At 46.1% G+C, this 22,879-nt stretch overlaps 1 protein-coding gene across 1 annotated transcript in view; it reads left to right on the forward strand.

The window, feature by feature from the left end:
* The window catches only part of ARHGAP32 (Rho GTPase activating protein 32), a gene marked incomplete at its 3' end in the record, with an annotated part of 155,786 nt that overhangs the window by 102,757 nt on the left and 30,150 nt on the right, over positions 1–22,879 (forward strand). The window contains exon 13 of the mRNA XM_082009980.1: positions 18,209–18,358. Within this exon, the coding sequence (XP_081866106.1) occupies positions 18,209–18,358 (150 nt within the window). The remainder of the gene's footprint in view (positions 1–18,208; positions 18,359–22,879) is intronic.

Consider the following 22,879-nt stretch of genomic DNA (forward strand, 5'->3'; position numbering starts at 1 on the left):
TAAATGCCTAGTTTCCCTTTTGCAAGAGGGCAGGTCTTTGATACGTTTTCATCTAGAGCTGCATGAAAAGCCACCTGAGGTCGCTCCATAATTTATTATTTTAGGAAGCTGCAAGAGAGTTGCAGGTACCTACAGATGCACGTGCCAGTGAACAGCAGTTTTGGGAGTCCTCTACCAAACTGGGACAAGTAGTGGACTTACATGGAGCATATAAACAGTTCTCAAAGTTAAATAGTGTCAAATATTTTTTCTGCACGCTGGAATGAACCTCTGAGTATGGGAACATCTTTTTAGATGTAGCTTGCTATTTTTTAGCCTTTGGTGGCAAATCTAAAATACTCTTCCTGTCCACCTAAATAAAGTCTATAAAACTCAACTAGCTCATAAGTGAGAGACGAAGAAGAATTTCCAGTATTTCAAGTAAGTTCCTAAGGATACATAGCATTAGGAAGTCAATGTATTTTTTTTTCTTCCTCCTTACCTTTAATCCTTTTACAGTGCAGATGTTTTCTGACAGTAGGAGTAAGAACCAAGCGTGTGTTTTGGCAGTATTTTTTAAGCAGCCATGGTTGTGTTTCTTACCCACAGGCTCTATGAGAGTTTTCGGTGATGTGTGCAGTTGATGCCGTATTTGCCATCTGAACAAATAGATATTTTTGTAACGTTTCCTCGGTGCTATGGAAACACGTCTTGATGGTTACCAGGTATTTGCGAGTAAATCGGTTGACATTGTCTTCAAGAGGCCTGGATTTGAAAGCATGTGGAGTTTTCCTGGTAGAGGGGAAGGGATTTGGGTATTCCTGCTGCGTCTGAAGGGCCCGGGGGCAGAGGCAGTGGCAGCTTGGCAGGGCAGGAGACTCCATAGTTTGGAGGAAGACCAGGAGAGAAGTCTGGACTAAACCAAAGGGGCATCTGCAGGCTCTAGGGACCCGGGATGAGGATACAGTTTGGTTCTGCTGTTTCGTTTACATCTTTTTTCTTTTTTAGCTGAAGTAAAAAAGAAGTTTTCTAATCTGTTACAAGACGTGCTTGTCTAAGGCCACCCAACCCCCAAGAAGGGGAGCCTTCGTAATTTCAGAAACAAATGTCATGTGTGCAAAGCAAGTCGTTTACGGGGAGAAGTTGTTGCACATGAGCTTTGCCTTGTACCCTGTGTAATCATTTGCACCAGTGCAAACTGGGTGAAAAAGATGATTGCCGGGTGACCTTTTGGCCTCTTTGTGCTGTATCAGTAACAGCACAGGTGCAGGGCATCAGTGAAGCAAAAAAACCCACAAAAAACCCAACAAAACTGCCCTAAACAGGCAGTCGGCGTGTTGGCACAGCTCTCTGGCAGAAGAGCCCTTTTGTCAACTTAGGTTAAGTCAAGGGGAGTAGCAGAGCTCTGCCAGTTGAGAAACATATCCTGCATCTCCACTGGGAGGCACTACCGGTGTAATTACGGCATTGGAAGTCATCCTCCAGTCTCCTGAAGTCACGGGGAAATGCCTGAAACACAGGTAAAAGGAAGAGACAGATTAATTTCTGTATTCCCTGTAGTGCAATTCCTTCCTTGTGTGTGGTCACTCACGGGCTCCGAGGCTTTCTGAAGAGGTTGAACCCATAGACAGTAGCTTCAGGCTTCCTGAACTTTGACAGGTAATTTTGTGGCAAGTCTTGGCCATGTTTCCTGGGAAATTTTAATTGCAAAAGAAAATGAACAAGCGTGGTGTATGAATCTGTGCACAGTCTGTCTGCATCAGCTCAGAAATGTTCATGTAGATCTTGTGTATTGTGTAGGTAAGAAAGAGATGCATTAGTGTTTCTGTTACAGAAGCATTCACGGTGTTTGAGGCTTGGCATGCTTAACCTTTCTTGAGAGGTTGAATCCACTGAAATAGGATGACTGCTTGTGAAGTAAAGCGGTAAAACTTGGCTGAGCGCAGGGGTGTTGGAGGCACCAATGTGCTATTAATAAGGCCAGCTTTCTTTTCACATGTTCTGTGCTTCTTTCTCACTCTGCCTGCTCTCCACTTATTCAGGTTGGGGGGTTTTGTTATTTTTAAACTAGATATTTTTTCCTTTCTCGCAAGATGTGTCAAAATGGGACTTAGCTCTAATAATAGTTGGCTTGAGCAAAACTCCACAGTTACGCTAAGAGCTTTGAAATCATGGGAAAAAGTAGTTTGTTCTGCTCTGCTTTTCCTCTTCTTTTCTCCTGGATAATTCTGTAAATTAGTCTGGGAGCCAAGTCCCGGCTTAGAAATATTTTCAGGCAGCTTTAACCTTAGATGATAGCACGTAGCTCTGGTCTCAAGAGCATACAGATTTATCAAGGGTCATGCCAGTGCATATCTCTAATCTCCAATTAATACCTGGTCTTGTTAAGTCCACAAAGGCTTGAGCCAGCTACACCATCACCTCTCTGTATGCCAGGGAGTGATGCCTGGCCTCTGACTCTGTCTGGTTATCGCTGTGATGCCCGTAGGGATCAGTGGTGTTGCTACATCTGCAAGAAAGTGTGCGAAACTATAAATTGTCAAAAGTGAGCGGAGCTGGAGAATATATGGTGGCAAATCCTTAATGTTTGTTTGGCTTTCTCAGAAGGTCTCGGTTTGGGCACAGCTGTGGTGTGTGTTTGGGAGGGTCCTTGAGTGAACACGTAGAAACACACGTTGTCTGCTGCTTGGACAAGATCTGTGGCATGTTTCCACCAGAAACCCTACACAAGCAGCCAAGGCAAGACAACTCTTCTGCCTCTCTCAGTCTCTCCATCTCTCTCTGTCCTCCCTCCTTTTTTCCCCCCCTCCCTGGTAGTGAATTTAACTGCTGCAAACTGCAGATCGTAACATTACTCTGGCCTTCAGGACTTGTTTCGCTAGCTCATGAACCAGACTGTGCCTGTGATTAATTCAGAAGACTTTACTGATCTGAAGTTTCATCTGCCGGATCTCATTTAAGAGCTTGTGTCGGTGCCACGCTCATTCTTCTTCAGCATTTAATCCTGTAACTGCAGTGGGAAGCTTGCATCAAATTCTTTGACTTGTTCTCATGGGAACTTGCTTTTGCTAAAGGAAGAGCAAGTCAAAGTGCTCTGTTACCCGCTTGCCTATGTATTGCATCATTCCTAACTCTTGTTTTTACCTTTGTAAATGGAATATTTGGAATATTTGTCTTGCAAACCTAGACAGCCATTGCAGACCATGGCTACGTCCACCAAAAGAGCAAGTCACCACATGATTGCCCGGGTACCCTGTGACATGAGATACTGTTACGTCAAACCTGTTTTCTGTGAGCTCTGTGAATCAAATCAGATTATTTTGAGGTTATCCCATGGCAGTCTATTGCATGGTGTGCTGTTCTCTTGGTTTGGTTTTTTTACCCTCCCACTCTGCTTTCACCTATAACCTTAGTTTCTCCCCAAAACCCTTTTAAAAAAAAAAAAAAAAATTGAGTTTTGTTTATTTGGAGTGATTCTTTTTTTGTGTTTTCAGAGTATTTGATTGCAGGATAAATCTAGCTGAGTAAGAAGCAGCACTGAAAAGTACTGGCTGCCTAACTTCTAATAATGGCTTGAAGCTTCCTTCAGTGGTTAAATTTGCAAAACCCGAAAGTGGACTAAGCTACGGGGTATATTAATAACATTTTTTAGGTTACTCTGCCTTCCCAGTACTTCTGTCTGAAATAACTTTTGGAGGCTAGGTTAAACTTCAGAATGCTTTAAGGACTGAATCTGTGACAAGCCTGTGGACAGAGCCTTTTTGTCTATGATTTCAAATGCTTGGGCTTGTTAGCTGTGTTTAAAAGACAGACATTCATTAGCTTCCTCTTCTGCTCCCCTGCAAGCCGAGGAACGCGTAAGTAGCGGAGGATGCATCTCTTTCACTTGCTTCTGTTCCTTACAATTGTCTGGCAAAGGAAATTAGGAGCAGAAGAGAAAACCCACAGGTTATTTCATTATTTTCAATCAAGCCACTCGGAAGGCAGGCAGAGGGCATCCCAGTATGCTCAGTACGGCGGAGGGCGAAGATCTCCTCTCGGGCAGAGCCCATAAGCTCCAGAGCCGGAGGACTTCTGTCCCTGCGGTGATGTGAACAAGCTCTTTAGCCGCGATGCAGTGCCATGCCAAACGCAGACTTCTTGTTTCCAGCTGCCGAAGAGCCACATCCCCGGTTGCTCAGGTTTCATTCCTATAAGAAAGGTGTTTTGTAACAAGCATTTTTAAGTATTTTTCTTTACAGGAAACAAAGTGCAGGTGGGGGAAGGGTGTGCCATTGTAAACCATGTAGTAAAATAAAACACCTCAAGCACTGTTGATCATCAGAGCAATAATTTTCACAGGTAATCCCCAAATCTACAGTTGAGGGAGCTCTGTATTGCTGGTGAGGCAGCTGCGATACTCCTGCTGTGATTAGCAAAACTAGGGTTGTGTGATCTCTGGCCTTAGTTTGAAACTGTGCACCAGCAAACTGCGTGAACCGGAACAGTTTGTCACAATGTGGTTTATCAGCCTTGTAGGATTCTGCCTGCCCAAGCCTGGCCTACATTAAAAAGCAAAAAAAAAAAAACCTGATGCAGGGACTGTGTGACACATCCTGGGCAATTTTGGCTAGCTGACAGTGTTACTACTCTGCAGTCCTGCATACTGTTTTGCTGTTTTGAATTTTTGCATGTGCATTTTGCATGTAAATTTTGAATAGCGTTGCTTCTGTTGTATTCATTCCCCATTTGTGCTGGGATTTTACCAACTGTTATCGGTGGGTTCAACAGGAAGAACATTCCTGGAATGGCGAGTTGGTAGGAGGAAGAAGTTTTTGTATTCGTAATTGTATGTAAGCACGTATAAAATGGGATTTAGGAGTCATGCTTGGCTGCTAGGGAAAAAAAAAAAAGTAATGTGATAGTGTGATCGTTGTCCGAGCAAAACAATTCCACTGATAAATACCAAGTGTAATAAGTAGCTGTGGAACAAGCCAGCAAAACAATTTTGAAAGTAACGCATTTGCTCGAGGAGAAACTGTGAACACCAAGAGAAATGAGTTTTACCTTCCTGATCTTCAAGATGCCTGCATAGATAGAAAGAGATTCCTCTTTAATCTTGCTGACCCTGAGGTTGTCCACCTTATCTAGTGAGCCCACACTTTAAAGTGTGTGACGGCAATTACCGAGGTTGACAAACTGCATTGCAGCCTGGTATGAACTGAGGAGCTTGGGGTCAGCATGGTTAAAGAGAACAGCAGCAGTCTTTGTTCCTCAAGCGTGCCGTGAATGCAGGTAAGGCCTCCAGCTTCTCTGGCACTAGAAAATGGCTGGAAGGCTTGGCTGAAGTTTCCTGAACCCGGTGGCCCCCGTGGCTTTTGTCCCTGCAGCCGGGTGCTGGCCTTGGCGTGGCTGAGCAGAGATGCCGGTGGCAAAGTCCAGCTACGGTGTGGTGTGCTGATGCAGTCTGGGTTTTTGGAGCTGGTCTGTAAACTAAGTCACTGTAAAATGATCCGTGTCGTTTTGCTTCGTTTTTAAATAGCGGAACTCCCGGAGAAATTTTACTTGAGTTTGTTTTCAGTGATCTGAGCAATGTGGCCACAAACTGCTGGTTAACAGCCACTCAGAGTGGGAGAGGGCATCATTTCTTTAGCACGGTCGTTAGATTAACAGAGCGGACACCGGAGGTGCAAAGCGTGGTGTCTCTGCTGTCCCCCGAGCTCGGGCAGACGGGCTCGCCGGTGCATGGCCCTGCCCTCGTCCAGTCTGCAAGTGTGGACGTGCTTCCATCGACGCGTTCAGGCGCGCTCGACGTCTCTCCCTTCCTGCTGGACATGCCGAGACGGCCGTTTAGCGCGGGCCCGAGGGTTTGCGGCGAGACCCGAACTGAAATGGCGGGGCAGACGTACCCCTAGGCGGGGCGATCTTTAGGAAAGCGGGCCTTGGCCCTTGCCGCGGTGTTCCGCTGTAGGTTGCGGGGCACGAAGGTGCGGTCCCGCGCTGCGTGAGGAGCGGCGGAGCTGCGGCTGAACCGGAGCGTAGCTCTGCCGGCCCTGCTCTGCGCGCCCGTTTTCCTGGAGGTTCTCGCGAGCCGGGGTCCGTCCTGATACCGGGGGTCACGGGTGAGAGGAGCCGGAGGTCCGATGCTCGCTCCCCGGGCCGAGCTGTGCTGTGCTTTCCCTCCCTTTCTGATGGAGCCCCGGCCGCGGTCGAAAGGGCCCGGGGAGGGTGGGCAGGGGCCCGGCGGCCGCTCCCGCCGCCGCTCAGCAGCGCTCCCGGGGAGCAGAACCGTCGCCGGGGAGGGAGCTGGCGCGGGCCGCCACCGGGCAGGGGCTGCGGGAGAAGGAGGCACCTGCGGGAGGTGGAGCCGGGGCGGCGGGGCTGGCCCGGCCGGGGAGGGGCCTGGCGGGAGCCGCGGCGGCGGCCGGCCTCCGCGCCCCTCCCCGGGCCGCGCCGCCGGCGGGGCCCAGCCTGCGGCTCGTCCCTCCGCGGGCGGAGCGGAGCCGAGAGACGGACCCCGGCCGCGCGCCTGGGCTCGGCGGCAGCCGCGGGAGAGCTTCGCTGGCTTGCGAGGCGCCGGGGAAGGTAAGAGAGGACTTCTCTTCTTTTTTCTTACCTTTTTTTTTTCCGCCCCCTCGCATTAGCGCCGTTCTTACGTAAGGCTCACAGAGTGTTTTTCGGTTCCTGAGCGCACTTGTTGCTTAGTAACTTGCCAGCTATTTAATTTGCCGTTGTGGAGAATTAACGTCTTTGAATGAAGATTTTGTTTCTTTCCCGGCAACGTTGCGTGGGGGAGGTGGCGGCTTGGCACCTACCGGGGTTGCGACCCCCCGGGTGGGCGCAGGGGTGCCGGGCTGCGCGGCGCGGCCGCCCGCACCTGCGTGGCACAGGACGTTGCGCCCGGAGCAGAACGGAGCCCGCAGCGGGGCGATGCAGTCCAGGCTCACAAATTACTTCTGCTGTGGAGGGCTAGCCTGGGATCATGTTTTTAGCCAGCTGAAACAATACCTGATACTCGGCCATTCCCAGTGAAGAGGGGATCCCTGGGGATCCGTGCCCTTGGGCAGGTCGCCTGGCTTGGTGTTGGGCTTCTCTTGCCAACCGAAGACTGACAAACGCCGCGTACTCCCCCCCACCCCCCGCTTTTTACTGATCTCTGACTTCAGGTTTCTATTGCACCTTTCTGCTCGCTAGGTCCGTAGTTGTAAACTGTTTTATTGGACTTAAGTCTAGGGTCATGGGCGTGTAGCAAGACGGTGCTGTTAAAGGGAGCCTCTTTCAGGTCTGGGGTGATTTCTGTGAGGATTCCCACGAAAATCCCAGGGGAAAAGAAATTTTGGCTTGCACAGGCCCCCTCCGGCGTGGTCAGGTACGCCCGTACGGTCCTTAGGGTTGCGCAGATGTGAGGTCAGTGTTTCCTGCTCAGATTTATGCCTAGCTCCTAAAGCGGCAGCTGACAGATGGGAATCTCTAGAATTTGAATTGCAATAGATTTTTACATATTGCTTTATCTTTTTGTTTTCTCTCCCTCCCCAGACTGGCGCTCGGAGGACATAGGATGCATTCCTAAGCATTAATGTTATTGATGCTGTTGTTCAGGAGAAGGGGGCTTCCTATTTAAAAATGCTAATCCTTTGTTTGCTGGAGCCCTAGGGCAGTGAGTGCACACTCTGAAAAATAAAATTCCCAGGGAGAGTAGTTACCGTGATTGTAGTAGACACTTTGCAAGTAGCCACGGCTCGTCTGTTCGTATTTGTTCAGAAAACCTCCTAGAAGCTATAGTCCATTTTAAGGACTAAATGCCCTGCAGGAACTTATTATTTATGACAGAGAAGACAGGAGGCCTTCCCTTTTTCCACTCTTCCCTGACCTCCTTTGTTCTGGGCACCACACAGGCATGATAAAAGAGGCTCATTTGAAATCAAAGCTCTGGACTGGTAAGATAAAGGAAAAGAATAAAGCAGGCAAAACAATGCAATATCTGCATTCCTAAGCCTTTGAAAGCAGATTTAGTTCACCGCAAATCCCCAAACGTATTGGGCCCAATTTTCATTTTCTGTAAAGCTTTTTTATACTTCTTTAGCTGTTGAAGGAGGATGTATGGGAAGATGTAATTTTCATCCTCTTTAAAGCTCTAGTATTCTGCCGGTGCTGTATACAGCGACTGTAATGTGAATGAGGCTCATGACCGTTGTCTTCAATATTGTTTTCACTGCAGGTGAGTGGGAATTTTGCTTCCAAAGGCAGAACCATCTCAGGGCTTAATGCAGGTGTTTATAGCTAAAGTAGAAAGAATTTAGGAAGTCAGGGTTGTAAAGAGAAAAAGAACCAGAACGATACCGATCTTGGAAGAGTAGGTCACTGTAATGTGAAAGTAGCTGGTCTGGGCCATAAAGAGCTGCCCTCCGGCTAGTGAAAATGGAGATAGACATCTTTTGTGAAGGGGTTGGGCGAGCAGCTGTGATGTTACTTGTCATACTGGGAGTACCGCATGCTTCAGAAGAGTCCGTGCGCCGAGGGTTGAAGTAACAGCTGTGCTGCGTGGCTTAAGAAAAGGGAGGTAGCCTTTGACCTGAGTCCCCCACTTATTCCAGATGGATTGCTCATGTCCCTTCCTGATGGAATATAAAGGTTCCTTCCCAGTGTCTTCCCAAGGCCTTGCATAAGAGCAAACACCCTCTTGCTCTGGGACTGGGCTCCATCTGCCCAACTCCTAATTATTCAACTTCTGCTGTTTGTTGATTCATGTCAGATCTTTCTTCATTCCTTGCCTCCTCCCACCACCCAGGCTGGAGCGTGCTGCCGTGCAAAACTGGAGTAACTTGACTGCCGCAGTCACTCCGGTTACCCTGGTTTAGCTGATGCCAGGATTGGGCTGAAGCATGATTTGTGTTTGAATGACTAGCAAAGGCTCTGGGCTACGTGCATGTGTCCAAAGTACTTGATGTTATTCAGGGTTGGCTGTCAAGGTTTTGCAAAATCTCCTGCAGCACCGCTACCATTTGTGGCAGAAATAGGAAAAGTGTGGGTGAGGCTCAAGCAGCTGCACTGCAAGTTCATTTAGGCTGTTTTGAAGCCTTTTGATGAAGGAAGGTTACTGCGTGCAGCATACAGCTGGTGTTTGAATAAGGGAGGGCAAAGGCAGTTTGCCCTCAAGTGAGTTTGAGAACAGTCGATTCTTGACTTCTCTGAAGCCATCGCCACTGTAGACGGGACAATAAACGCTTGGTTTAGATGGTATTAAAGGGAGGTTGAGGTCAGCCATTAAGAAACTCCATCTGTAAGGATAGCTAGCAGCTCGAGTAATTATCACCAGAGAATGTGTGGCATTGCCATCACTGCAGACTGTTGAGCTGGAGAAACTTCGGGCAGAGATGGCTGAGGTACAGTTGCACCTGTGCTGGTGTCACCTAACGGGTGAGATGGCATCTTGGCTCTTGATTGTTCTCCCCTCTGTTCTTTATTTGCGAGTAACTGAAGAGTATCTAACACACAATTGCCTGGTTGATGTTGATGCGTACTGGTTTGTTGATTGTCCTGGTTGTCCTTAAAGCCGCTGTACCACTTGAAGTTCAAGCTAAGAAACCTGCTAACACCTTTCATGGGACACAGTGCATCACCTTTGGGGGTTGTTCTAAAATAGGGTTTCTTGTCAAACTAAGGAACTGTGTAAGTACTGGAGACACGTTCAAGTTACAATGTCAAGTATGACATTCTTCAGTGCAAATTCAGGGGTACATGAAGACCTCGGTACATTATGGTGTAGCGTGTGCTTGGGCACGCAAGGTCAAATGATCATGATATCCCAAAGTGAACATGGGTGAAAGACTAACACCGTCTCCCTGATGGACAGGTCTGATGTTTGGTTGTGCTTGGTGATAGTTACCTGAGTCACAACATTATTTTTCAAGAGCATCATTAATCTCCAAGGTAAGTGAGATAAGCAAAAGGACTGCATTAAACTGCTAGAACACAGAGAGGTTTAGCAAAATGTCGTTGAATGGAAAGATACTGTCGGTGTCTCTATTGCTGTTTTTCTCCTAGCTCTACATTTCCCAGTTTGCTCCCCTTGTCTCCCAGTCACGCTGCTGGCCTTGTGACCTCTTTCGTGTCACCTGAGCTGCCGACACTCTGCCTTGTGTGCTAAATGTCCTCATCTTTATTGTTTTGTTTTAAACTCCCACTTGTTTTCCAGTTTTGGCCTCTGATAACTTGTTTCCTTTGAACTACAGCCCCATCTATTATTATTTCCTCACCTCCAGTTGCAAGCCCTCGTGTTACCTAACCAAAGCCCATCCCTGCTGCATTGTCACTAAGACTGTATTAGTCAGCGCTGCTTTTTTTCCCCAGATACAATTGAAACATATTAATAGAATTAATAGCTTGACCTTGTCAGCCCTTGTACCTTTGAAACCTCTCTCCCTTCTCAGTCAGCCTTCAGCTAACTGATTTATATCTCCTACCCATATACTGCTTCCCTCGGGGCAAGTGTGCTGTACTTCAGGGAATTAATTCAGAGATGTCCTGTGGTCTGTTTGTTCAGGAGGTCAGGTCGTATTATCTTAATGGTCCCTTATGGCCTTAGAGTCTACGAAAAGATCAGGCGTATCTTCTTGGTACCAAACTTTGCTATCTGTGGGTAGGTGACATGCTTACACATTTAGCTAACCTTGAGGTTATTGTTCTTATCCAGTTATAAAGAACAAATTTGGCAACAAAGAGCATGGAAACAATTTTTGTCATTGTAAATAGCTCATGGTTCTCATACCCATTTTCTCATTGGCATTAAGAAACCTTCTCCAGACAGTTCAAACTGTCAAAAGTTAGCTTTTGCATGTGCAGTCCTCTTTTTCTGGAAGAGGACTAAATACACCCAAATGCAGAAAAATCTGACAGAGGTTGGTGTATAATCTGGGCATGAAAATGCACCAAGTTGCCGAGCTGGTGGATCTCTGATGCCAGATGTTCCTATGCTAACCAAAATAAGCCAGTACTCCAAGCTGAGCCAAAGATTGAGGTTGGCGAGGACAAGGAAGAGTTGCAGTTTTGTTGAGACCGTTGCTTACAGACCCTGCCCGAAGGATGGCTCCAGAAGCTTGGGCAGATACACGAATAAGTGCAGCTTCCTTATTACCAGACTCTGTAAAGAAGAACAGCAACATCACTTACCAGTCTGAATGACCTACTTTACTCTCCATGGGTATGGTGCTCTTGTGATAACTGGAAATATGTACTTATTCTTGACTGGTTCTTGTCATCATAGTTAATTTTAATGGTTTTTATCTAATGACACTGAAATTAAACACCTTTAACGTATTTTGTGACTTCTTATAACACAGAGGCCAGCCTTAACTGATGTCAGTCTGGCACAAGATAAATGCTGCAGCATCAAAAAGCACGTAGCATGTTTATTTTATTTTTCTTTTCTTTGTAGAGCAAATCAGTAAGTACACATTTATGAAGTTTATTGGAGATAGAAGGGTATTTTTAAACTCTCACATCTATGGAATTTTAAAATCTCTTTCTGAAAATCTTTATCACCAGCGAGGGAGCCCGGTGTAGAGATCAGTGCAATTATTGATGTGATGTAGGTTGGTCCTTCTTCAAAACCAGCGTCCTATTCAAGGACTAAAGGACGGTGCTTGATGATGCGTGGTTCCAGATTCTGGTTGGGTTTTTAGGGCTGTATAAATTAGCTTCCAAAATAGAATCTGCTGTGGCAGGAGGAAAGGAGTAAAATGTCTTGTTGCTAAGGAACATGACAGAGAACTGGGAGATGTGACTCAGTTCTTGGCTTTGTATAATTTCTCTTCCATGTGGGTCCGCAGAGCATGTCTTTCTAAGTAGGAAGGGATGGATGTTAAACATACTGACTGAGGTTTTAAGGAGGGGCTGAGATAACTGATGCTGTTTGGGGAACCATTTGGGCTCTGTCCACTCAGACAGTTCAATGTATTCTGAGTGTTTGCAGAACCGGGAGCACAGGGTTGTGGCAAAACCAAACCCAGCTTCTTGTCTCCTGATTCCTGGTACTGCTCTTTCTTCAAAAGAGTCTGTTGTTGCTCTTTCTCTCCCTGCAGTAGAGTTTAATTTTAAAAGAGAATGGGTCTTGAGGGGCTAATAGCCTGGAAAATTTTTAGCTTGATTTGCTGTTAAATCTCTCTTCAGAGAGGGTGGATTTTGCTTTTGTTTTGTAATACCTAGCAGTGCTTTTTTTTTTTTTTTTTTTTTTTTTTACAACATTCCCACCCCTTTGTCCATGTCTGATTTTGTGCCTGGATATTGCAGTTTGTTCATATATTTTAAACTATGCAGTCGCACGTGTTCTTGCTTTTGACCTTAGCACCGCACTCTCCTTGCAGCGGGGGACGGCTGGGTTCTGTAGCGTGTAAAATCACGGTTAATAATAAAAGCAACAAACACGCCAGCCATGTGCTGGGAATGTGGGTCAGTGTACACCCCCTAAGATTTTCTCTCGGAGTCAAAGTTTACTAATCCTGTACTAGAAAACACGCTGCTGTCAACAATCTTGTGAAGAGGATTTTGTCTAGGCGCGAGTTCAAACACAAAATATTAGTGAGAGCAAGTATTCTTTATTTGTTTAGCAAGGGTTTGTTTTCCCTTGGCCAAAATGTAGTGGGCTGCAGGGGGACAGGCAGTGGGTTTCTGAGGACGTCCTCTAGGAAGCTGCCATTATCCTGTCCAACATACGTTGCTGGGTCAGCGTATGCCTGGACGTCCGCTGAGTGAGCGCTTCCCTTGGAAATGGTGGAATCTCAGGCTTGAAATTTGCTGTTTGCTGTTCTGCTGTTTGTTTCCCCTGGTCTTTGAAAAGAGGCAGGGTGGGTAAGATGGGAGATGCTGTCCAGGGCTGCAAGTGGCTCAACGTGTTGACTGTATTGTAATTTCTTCTCAGAGCCTTTGCATCATGGGGTTTTTCTTACTGAAAGGGGGAGGAGAATGCATACGCAAAATGCATTTATTAAAAGACTTCTCCTGTTTGGTCCCCATGTTCCAAAGCCAAGGAGTCAGGAGCCAGTGCTCTTTTCCATCCTACATTTCCCTTTGTTGCCAACAGTTTGGGCAATTAATTAAATAGTACGTTTTCGAAGCGGTCTCAGGAAGAGTTTTATGGCCCAGATGTGATACTTCTGCAGTTTGGGCTGAGACACGTGCTATGGTTGGACTGTGTTCTAATCTTACGGGTGTAAATCCAGAGTAATTGCATCCCTGCCAAATCTACAGCGGCACAGGAGGGATCAGAAGCTGGCGCTCCATGGCTTGGTCGTGCCGCAGCGAATTCAGCTCGTTTGCCAGCTGAGGGTATAGTTCTGCAGCGTGTTGGCTTTGGCAGGGGGCTTAGCGTAAGAAGGTCCGGTTCCCTGCGCTCTGCTCCGCCACCCCCTCGCTTGGGCTGCCAGAACTGCTCATGCTCTTCTGCTGTAAGAGCACCAAGTTCAGCAGGTTATTTTTAATCTGGGTCGCTGCAGTGATCTAGCTCGCAGTGCAACCCCACAGGCAGGTGTAGGAACGCAACAGGAGTGCCACGATGCGGGCAGCAGGGCTGAGGAAGATGCAGGAGACAGCAGCGTATCCCAGGAGTTCCCCATGAGCTTTTTGGTGGCTTCCCAACATAACCCAGGAAAAGCATGTTGTGCTGAACTACAGCCATGAAATCATCCCCAGCCAAAAATTTGACGCACTGTACCACCACCCCTGGAGGTATTTAAAAGACATATAGACATGGTGCTTAGGGACATGGCTTACTGGCGGACCTGGCAGTGCTAGGTGAACGGTTGGACTGGATGATCTTAAAGGTCTTTTCCAACCTAAATGATTCTATGATTCTGCTTTGAATCAGGACACATTTCTCCAGTAAACAAGCTGCGTAAAGTATATCCTGAAGTGCCTTTTCAGTCTGCGGCATTAGGGTGAACAAGCCCTGCTTTAATGAAGTATTGTTATTTAATAGTTTTTATCAAGGTCAGGGGAATTTCAGGCCTCACTTGTACTACAAAAGCTTGCTGGTGTAGCAACAATGGCATGGTTTGATTGATAAATGTTCCTCGGGGAGGTACAGTGTATGGCAGTTTCCCAAAACCACGATAAACTACCTGGCACAAGTATTCCTTTTTCTTCCCTTCCTTCCCACCGTACAAAGGCTTTGGCCAGCGTAGTTATGTCAGCTCAGGGTGTGATATTTTTTCTCACTCCTAATTGACACATTCAAAATTTCACAAGTAGCCCAACCTCAGGTGGGCTTTTTTTTGTGTTTTGATTTAAAAAAAAAATTAAAAATTTTTCTTTTTTCTTTTTTCTTTTTTTTTTTTTCAGCCAGTCTCACTACATAGGTGGAGAATTTGTCTTTGCTTGTTCAGGACAGGATATTTAGCTAAACCTGCCTTTCTGAGGAAAATTAGCCCCTGCTCCTTCTAGGAAAGCCTTTCTTTCTTGGTAGACAAATTGTTTTATAGCAGTTAAATCTGAGGTGGAAAGTAATATGGATAATTATCATGATTTTTGTTTAGTTTTGTTTGCCTTTAAGCTGGTAATTCAGCACCATCTCTGACTGTAGCAGCCATGTAAAATTGTCTGGTAGTAATGCAGCTTTATCGTCTGAATTTATGTCTATGTCCCATGTTAACCTGAGCTTCACTTGGAGACAGAAACTGTGAACGGTTCGGATTTGTCATATATCCCCACTCTGTTGGCAGGACAACAGAGGAAGGTAGAAAAGGGCTAGTTAGAATCAGAGAGTCATTAAGGTTGGAAAAGACCTTGAAGATCATCAAGTCCAATCGTCGACCCGACACCACCATGCCCACTAAACCATGTCCCAAAGTGCCACGTCTGCACGTTTTTTGAACACAGTTTATTCACATCTCCTTAGTTTGTAATAATTTTAGATTTCCCCCCCCCCCCCCCCCCGGTCTAAACCCTGTGCCTTGATTTCGTAACTTCCATCGTTCACTAATGCTGGGTTTTTCAAGATCAGCAGATGGGTGTAGGAGCACGGGACCACTACTGGTGCTGCAGCAGGAGAGCACTGCTTGCTGTTGCTGGTACTGTCACCGGTGGGACAGCAAAGGTCTAGGACCAGTGTTTTGGAGCAGAAAACATTTATTCTGCAGGATTCTTGGTGGCAACCTTGGCATTGCTGCTTATTCAGAAACTGGTGCTTGCTGTGCTAGCTTCATCTAAACCAAAATGCATCAGAAATCAAATCTCTCTTAGGATGCATCGCTGGTTTGGGGGTCAAACGATGCCAGAGGACTTGGAAGCAGATGGGAAGCATTTCACCTTTTGTTGCTGTTGGCAGAAAGACCACATACCTGACAGCTCCTGAGCTCTTACAGCTTATAAGGGTAGCTTATCCGTATCAGACACCTCTTGGCTTTTTTGTTCTTTTTTATAACCTGACAGCAAAGAGATGACTGCTTGGATTTTCTTGCTGTTCTCTTTTTCTTCCCCACCCAGGTGAAGCCTAACTCCTATCAGTGAATCATTCTTGCGTAGGTATAAAGCTCTGAAGCTGGTTTATCCTGAGAAGCTCTCCTACAGAGCAGGCAGTGATTCAGAGAAGAGCGGTGCAGGGAACTGTTTAACCAAGGAGCCATGAAAATGTTTCAACAGGCTGTTGATAAGTGAATTTCTGGTTACTGAACCTGCTCGGGCATTGCCCTGATGGTGCCTTGGACTGTTGGGCTGATACACTATGGGAGTGTGTTTGTAGGAGTCTACTTAATGATGCAGAAAACAAGATAATTATTTTAACCTGTACTGAGTGACTTAAAGACAGAGCATATTTTCTTGTGTTTTAGAAACTCAGGTCTCCATTCTGGTTAGTGATGCGAACATGTACCAAGCAGAGTACATCCTTGGGTCGTGGCAGTGTATCCATTGCACCTTTTTTGTTTTTAATGCCTGAGGTGTCACCCAAAAATCACTTGCTGACCTGGTCACCAGCATGAGTCGAATTTCTGCAGTACTGGAATTGGATGCATTTTTCTCCTTTTTAAATCTGTTATCTGATGGATTAATTTTTCATTAAGTCAAGCAAAATAACTTCCTGAAGAACTGCATACAGAGTCTGTGAAATGATTCAAAGGAATACCTACGTATTAGTAATTGCTTTATTTGTCTGTTTATTTGACTGTTGTAAAAGGGCGTGTCTTGGCTCTATCGCCTCCAAGAGCGTTATCACAGGAGCCTGAGGGTGCTAATCTCTGAAATTCCACACAAGCCAGGATGAGATTCTGCCTCCGTTTATTCTTGAGCGGGGCTGATCGGAGATGATAAATGAGCTGTTACTTTGATGATGAATACGACCAAAATCTATCCTAACTTTGTTTGGCATGTCAGCACAATCTGTTCATTTATTGTCTGTAATTAAAAAACCCCATCAAACTGAAAACGTTCCTTTAATTAAAGCCCCCACAGCCACAGTTTGTCATGCTCAATGCTTCTGCGTTTTGTTAAATGATTTGGATTTGATGGTTGAGAACGCAGGCATGGGTTTTGTTAGAGGTTTTAGTATGTCAGGTATTCAGATGTATTTGGCTGCTGCAGATCAGTGTGGTGTCACGCTGCTGAGAGGGACTTCATCCAAAAGCAAAACTCCTCTCTACTCACAAAGATAGAATTGTGTTAAGGTCATTGGAATCAGGTTTATCATAAATAGAGGGACTGCATCAGTACCTGGTAAAATAGAAGGTGAAATACTCTGCTGTTTAAAGGGATTAAAACATCATGAAGCATAGAGTGGTGTAACCTTGTTCTTGGGAGAAGGTCTTTCTGTTGGCTGGCTGAAGAATACCCTGTCTGCCTGTATGAAGCACAAATCTCTCTCTCTCCGCGTCCTAGCTTCCAAAGCCACTCACGGAATCAGGTTGTAGTGTAGTGGCACTGAAGAGATGCACCTTTATCACCTTCATTGCTGCTGTTGTTCGTTTGAAACAGCGTTGCTGTGCTGAAACGTGATGGCAGTGCTTAGGGTTTTAGTGCAGGTGAAAGTCAGGGTTGTCCTTCCTCCCTGGGATCCGAGACGGGAGCTGGTATTGCCTCGCGGTGCTGCGGGAGCCTTTACAGCTCCAGGAAGCTCACAAAGCACAACCTTTTATACCTAGTGATTTGTTCTGTTCAATAGAGCTCTTCTGGAGAAGTTAAACTGCTTTTAAATCATGTATACAATGGCACTTTTGTTGGGGAGGCCAGAGGCCTTTTGCTTTCAGAGTGGGCCTCAGGAAGGAAAGTAGACATTGCAGGGCATTGTTCTGCTTCCCGCTCAAACCTCTGCTCAGCCTCTCCTCCCGGTTTGTGTGAGTTTCTCTGTGTCACCCGCTTCTGCTCCATGTTCCTCTCTGTTTCGGTCGACTCTGGATTATGCCCCGTAGCGGGCCTGGGTGGTTTTGGCAAAGTTGACCAACTTCACCGGCATTAACACAGAGACCACGCAGCGTTGTGTAGGGCAATGGAGCAGAGGGTCCGGAGGGATGGCTCCAGAGCTGTGTTCTCCTCTCTTTGTAGACTTCTTTGATTTATTCTGGAGGAGATAAACTGCATCTCTTCAAATCAACTACCTTAGTTTTCTATTAAATAAAACAAAAACAGTAATGCTTTTATCTTGCAAAGACTTGAGAAGACTCGGGGAGCTCATCATGCCCTGGAACGGACTGTGCCTGTGCATCTGCAGCGAGGTTCATTAAAATCGCAGACTGGAAGGGCAGTCTGTAGCACCTAGAGCTAAACATCCTCTAACTTCAGATATTATTACTCATTTGTTTGTTCTGGAGGCACCTAAGACTGCTGGAATGAGAGCCAGTAACAAAGCATTTATTTCTGCTTGTGGATCATATATGATGTTTGTCAATGTACGTGGCATCACTGGTTTTGTAATTTTAGCCTTGTCCATTTTTCCAGAGATGAAAACGGTAGCTCTCAGGTGCTGCCCCTCAGCAGTGCGCCGGGACAGTCCTTTAGTAGACTCCCACCTGAAGCTGCTTTGCAGATAAATGTGTCTTTGTGTTAAATTTTTCCATTACAGCTGTCTCCTGTTATTTCTGCACTAGCCAAGAATTAGAACAAAAGCCAACTCTCTGTTTAGTATCAGACCTTGGAAAAATCTGTTTCTGTAAATAATCGATATTAATGTTACTACAGTTCTTACGTGCTCTATAGAACATGTGATGCTTGGCCTTACATAACTGAGCCAAATCTAAAATCAAGTGGATTTTTTTATTTTGTTGTGTAGTGTCAAAAAAACACGGCAAGCTCATCACCTTCCTTCGTACATTCATGAAGTCGCGCCCAACAAAACAGAAACTGAAACAGCGGGGGATCCTGAAGGAAAGGGTGTTTGGCTGTGACCTGGGAGAGCATCTTCTCAACTCTGGCCATGATGGTAAGAAACAATCCATTCTTGAGTTCTTCCTCTGTCGGGAATCCTGTTTCAGGGTGACGCTATCTAGCAAAGGGCTAGTTGGTACTAACGGAGCAATGTGCAACCAAAATCGATGGCTGAAAGATAAATCGAGGCTAATGCTAATAAGAGGCAAGCATTGTGGTTCGATGTGGGGACACTGAAGATGGATGGAACTACTGAAGATGAGTTTTCAACCTCCTGAAGTCTTCAAATAGGTATTAAATATTTTTTTGCAGGGCAATAAACTTTATTTATGTGTCAATGTCAGTGAAAAATTGACTGGTATGTTAAAGCCATAAGTTTCTCTAACTCGGTACCTTTGAGTGATTCTAGCACAATTTGCAGCGTAAATCCTTCATCTGCCTTTTCCCTTGATTTCAGAATTTTTACAGGAATTAACTGGGTATTATGTTGTGTCACAACTTACTTTTCTCTCCGTTTGTTACGGTGAGTTTTCTGTAGCTCTTGTCGGTCCCTTTTGCTTTCCCATCGGCGGTTTAGGGAGGTAGCAGAGAAGAGCCGTCCATTCCGAGAAAAAATTACATGACTGTTACTACTCCTTCTTGGCTGAACTTTTGTCGCGCGTGCTCTTTCCTACCCTCTCGCAGTGACGACTCCGAGCTGGGCTGCAAAGTCGGGGAGCTACCTGCGTTGCCGAATAGCAGACAGAAGACTCAGATTCTTTCACAGTTCACTAGCCAAGGTTGTTCCCAAAATTGGCCTATGCTGAGGGTTGTTTAGAAAAGCAGCATGGAGCAGCCGTGGGCTGCAGCCGGTTTGCCCAGGGGTTAGAGGCATCAGGAAGTTAGTGCTGGGCGTAGCATTGCTGCCTGGCTGTGTCAGTTTGTTGATCCGTTTTGTATTTTTGCTCCTTGCCTCCTGCAGTAGATTTTGCAGCAGACCTCTTAACGCCAGAGCTGTTAATTTGATTGTCTCCCAGCTTTTGCGTGCAGGCTGAAGAAGTGATGTGTGGGGCAGGAGAGGAGTTTCTCTGTGAAATTTATTTTCAGTGTTACCTCAGACTCCTTGTTCAGATGAGTGCCTTTTGGAAAAGGGACGGTAAAGGGTCGGGAGCCTTTTCGTGCACTTTTTCCAGCTGATTCGGTTGGTAACAGCAATGTGCCTCCCTTGCATGACATGAAGTGTTTTACTACCAGTTGGTGAAATACTATGAGCTTGTTCTTATGGAATCAGGACTGTGGCAAGGCTCATTGGCTTGGTAATTGGAACCAGTAAAGATCTTTATTGCTGGGGCTTGAAAAGCATCAGAGAGCCAGAAACTGGATGGTTTGGAGACAGAAACAGGCGGTAACCCATGTAAGAACTACATCAGGAGTAGGTAATTTACACCACTGGGTAGCTATAGAGCTGGTTTTATATTCTTGCTGTGGGAGCAGTCTTGGAGGTCAGGAGACATGCCAGCAGGGTGAGCTCATTAATGGGAAAGAGAGAATTCTCTTTTATCCCCAGCCCTCCTCCTGTCCGTTTTAGTTAGACACAAGTCAGCAATAATTAAAGCTTTTCCCTGCCCTCTGTGCTGACTTCTTCCTCTGGCTTTAAGGGGTGCGCATTTTATTTTGCAATAAAAGGCACATCCTGAGCTGAACCAAACTGTTCTTACTCCACTGGAGGCTCCTGTTTGACAGTCTCTAGGAGCTCGCTGCTTCTTCTGGTCACTCCTCTCCCATCACGTGCAACTGAGTGGCTGTGACTGAGCTGTGCTAATGAGGTCTCTTCATCTGAGAAGTTCCCAGTCGCTTTCACCCTTGATTTAATAACTCTTCCCTAACTCCCTGGAGTGAAGCAGATCCAATTGGAATGTTGCTAACAGGGGCATGTCTCCATTACGCACAGCAGGATTGTTTTTTTTCTGGGTGATTCAGCTCTCTGACCTGTATTCCAAGTGACGTAATCCCTGGGATTGGTTTTGTGGAGACGTTTCTGGGCTCCTGTGAATCAAGCTCTGTGCATGCACAGCATTTTAAGATGCCCTCATTCTGTAGCATTAACGTTCCGCAGTCTTGGAGCCCGCTGCAGTGCTGATCTGCTGATAAAGGGACCGAGATATCGCAGGAGACCCGAAGTTGAATTAGATAGAGCAAAGATGCGGTCCTGCTCCTTCGCTTCATGACCAGAACATAAGAAAGTATTTTTTATAGGAGCACAGAGTAATGGAGCTGAATTCTGTGCATGGTACCTACTGGTAATGCTTCGGGATTACAACCACAAAACATCTCCGTTCAGAAAAAAAAAAACCACAACACAACAAAAAAAGAACCCAACACATTCATAGATTCATTTAGGTTAATGCTAGTTTTGTTGGGTTGCTGTCCAATACCCAAAAGATTTAGCAGGAATGAAGGAGAAAATGACACTGGTGTTTGAAATGAACTGCAAGGCATTCACGTGCTCCTCAGAAATGCAATATTGAACCAAACTGCACTTCTGTTAAGAATTGTATTAATTATCCGCTTTGGGAAGCTGACAAAGCCTAAATTCTTAAGAATTTACTGTGAAACAATACGAGCAGTCCCAATTTTGCAGTCATGAACATCTGAAACTTTGCTTGTCTTTAAGATAGGAAATGGCGAGAGAGGAGCAGAGCGAGAGAGTAGAAGGAAGAAAAACTGAAACAGGTCTAACGATTTTTTACTAAACACTATGTTGAGGCAGCTGGCTCAGATTGCTGAGCTAGAAGAGTGTATTTGCTGTCGTGTGTCCATACACCCAGAAGGGGATTTACAAACACGGAGCAGATGTTTTACCTACTGCAGTATCTTGTCTTTCTGTGGGCTCAGCACATAATCGCTCTCCTTCTGCATCCGTCGCGCCCCTTTCAAAAGGAGAATAAATGGGCATGGGATGTATGGGAGGAAAGCGATACAGAAACATGACCTCTTACTGCTGTGGAGCAAGAGCCCGGGTGATGCCCTCCTGCAAAGCTCCGTACACGCGCTTGACGTTCAGCAGGCGCCGAGTTCTTGACTAGCAAAGCACTTGCCTCCGTGTACCGGAGTTTTTGAGGTAAGGCTCGCGCTGAGGCAGAGCGCTCTCTCTCCTGAAAGGTTCCTCTCAGGCTGGTGTGACAGAACTTGTGCCTGCCAAACTTCAGGATATATAATATGTCTGTTTACTGGAGTTTCTCCCTCGGGGAGGGTGTCTGGGTTAAGGTGGGATGAGTGGAGCAAGCAGCCTGGCGTTGCTGCTGCCTTTTCATTTTTTTATGAGGATGCACTTTGTCATTTTTTTAATTGACGTGTATGGATCTGAGAAGTAACACTATAAGCAGGTGTAAGAGGGGAGGAAGGCTTTTCACAAACGTTTACAGTAACAGCGGTGGGGATGAGTACTGCACCTTAAAATCTTTCTGTACGCCTGGTGATTCATATTGGGGATTGCCGTGATTTTTGGGCTGGCAACTGTAGACAGGCAGTGTCCTGGGTTTTGGATTGGTTGTTTGGGGTTTTTTTAATTCCAGTTTGTAGCGTGCTGACACTTTGAGCTCTGCGAACAATGACGGGGCCCTTCGGTGGTAGGAGCTGTGCCTCCGCGTGGCGTGAAACAATCCTTTCCCAAAGGCCCTTGTAGACAAGACAGCAGTGAGGGGAAGGAAGCATCGTTGCCCCGATCCTTAGATGAGGATCTGAGTCACGGGCAGATCACAGGATTATTTTTCAAAATCATCTTGTGTTCCAAGCTGTTCTGGAAAATGGGAGTTAGGAGCCACACGTACTCCGGGTCGCTGGGCTGAGGTGTACGTAGGCGTTGCTGCTTCCAGTGAAAGTAACAGCGGTCTGTCTGTTTTGTTCCTCTTCCCTCTCACGTGTCAGCACTGAATTATGGGCTGGTACCTGTAGGAGTAAAACCAGTTTTGATGTGAGGGATTTTTGACTTCTCTACTGGCTCTAAATCTAGCAAAGGTTGTGGTGATGGTCCCTTCAGGTATGGTGGTCTGCACAATACCTCTCCAGTCAGCTGTAGTCACCCAGTGGAGCCCATCTCCATTTCATTTTAGTGCATTATTCATTTGTTGGCTCCTTCTGGGATTTGAATGCTTCCCCTGCCAGTGAAGCGTCATTTGGAAGCAGACCAAGCTTAGTAGGAAGTAGCTGTTTCTGCATTGCCCTGAGAGATGTTCCCAGTTGGTTTGGTGCCGTTGACACCTGCCACGCTAGTTTGTTTTATGGAGCTGCGAGATGCAGCAAATTCAGCATAATACCCGACTCGTGAAAAGGCCTTGTTCCCTTTGCAGGTAGAGAGGCTTTTTTCCCCCTGATTTTTTTTCTCTCCAAGGAAACCAACTAGAACTTAAATTTAGCTCGACCTCAATTAGAAAGGATTGTGCTTGCAGGGGATGTATGTGTGCGTAGTGTGGGAGCTGCTTAAATGCTGCATTGCAGCATCTGTACCATGTCCTCGTTTGAGCCTCAGAGTATTTCGAAACGGAGCGCTCCACAACTTCTGCATTTATGACAAGTGTAGGAGTCCGCAGTAAGGTGC

Source organism: Phaethon aethereus (assembly GCF_964289735.1).
Source record: "Phaethon aethereus genome assembly, chromosome: 23".
Lineage (NCBI taxonomy): Eukaryota > Metazoa > Chordata > Aves > Phaethontiformes > Phaethontidae > Phaethon > Phaethon aethereus.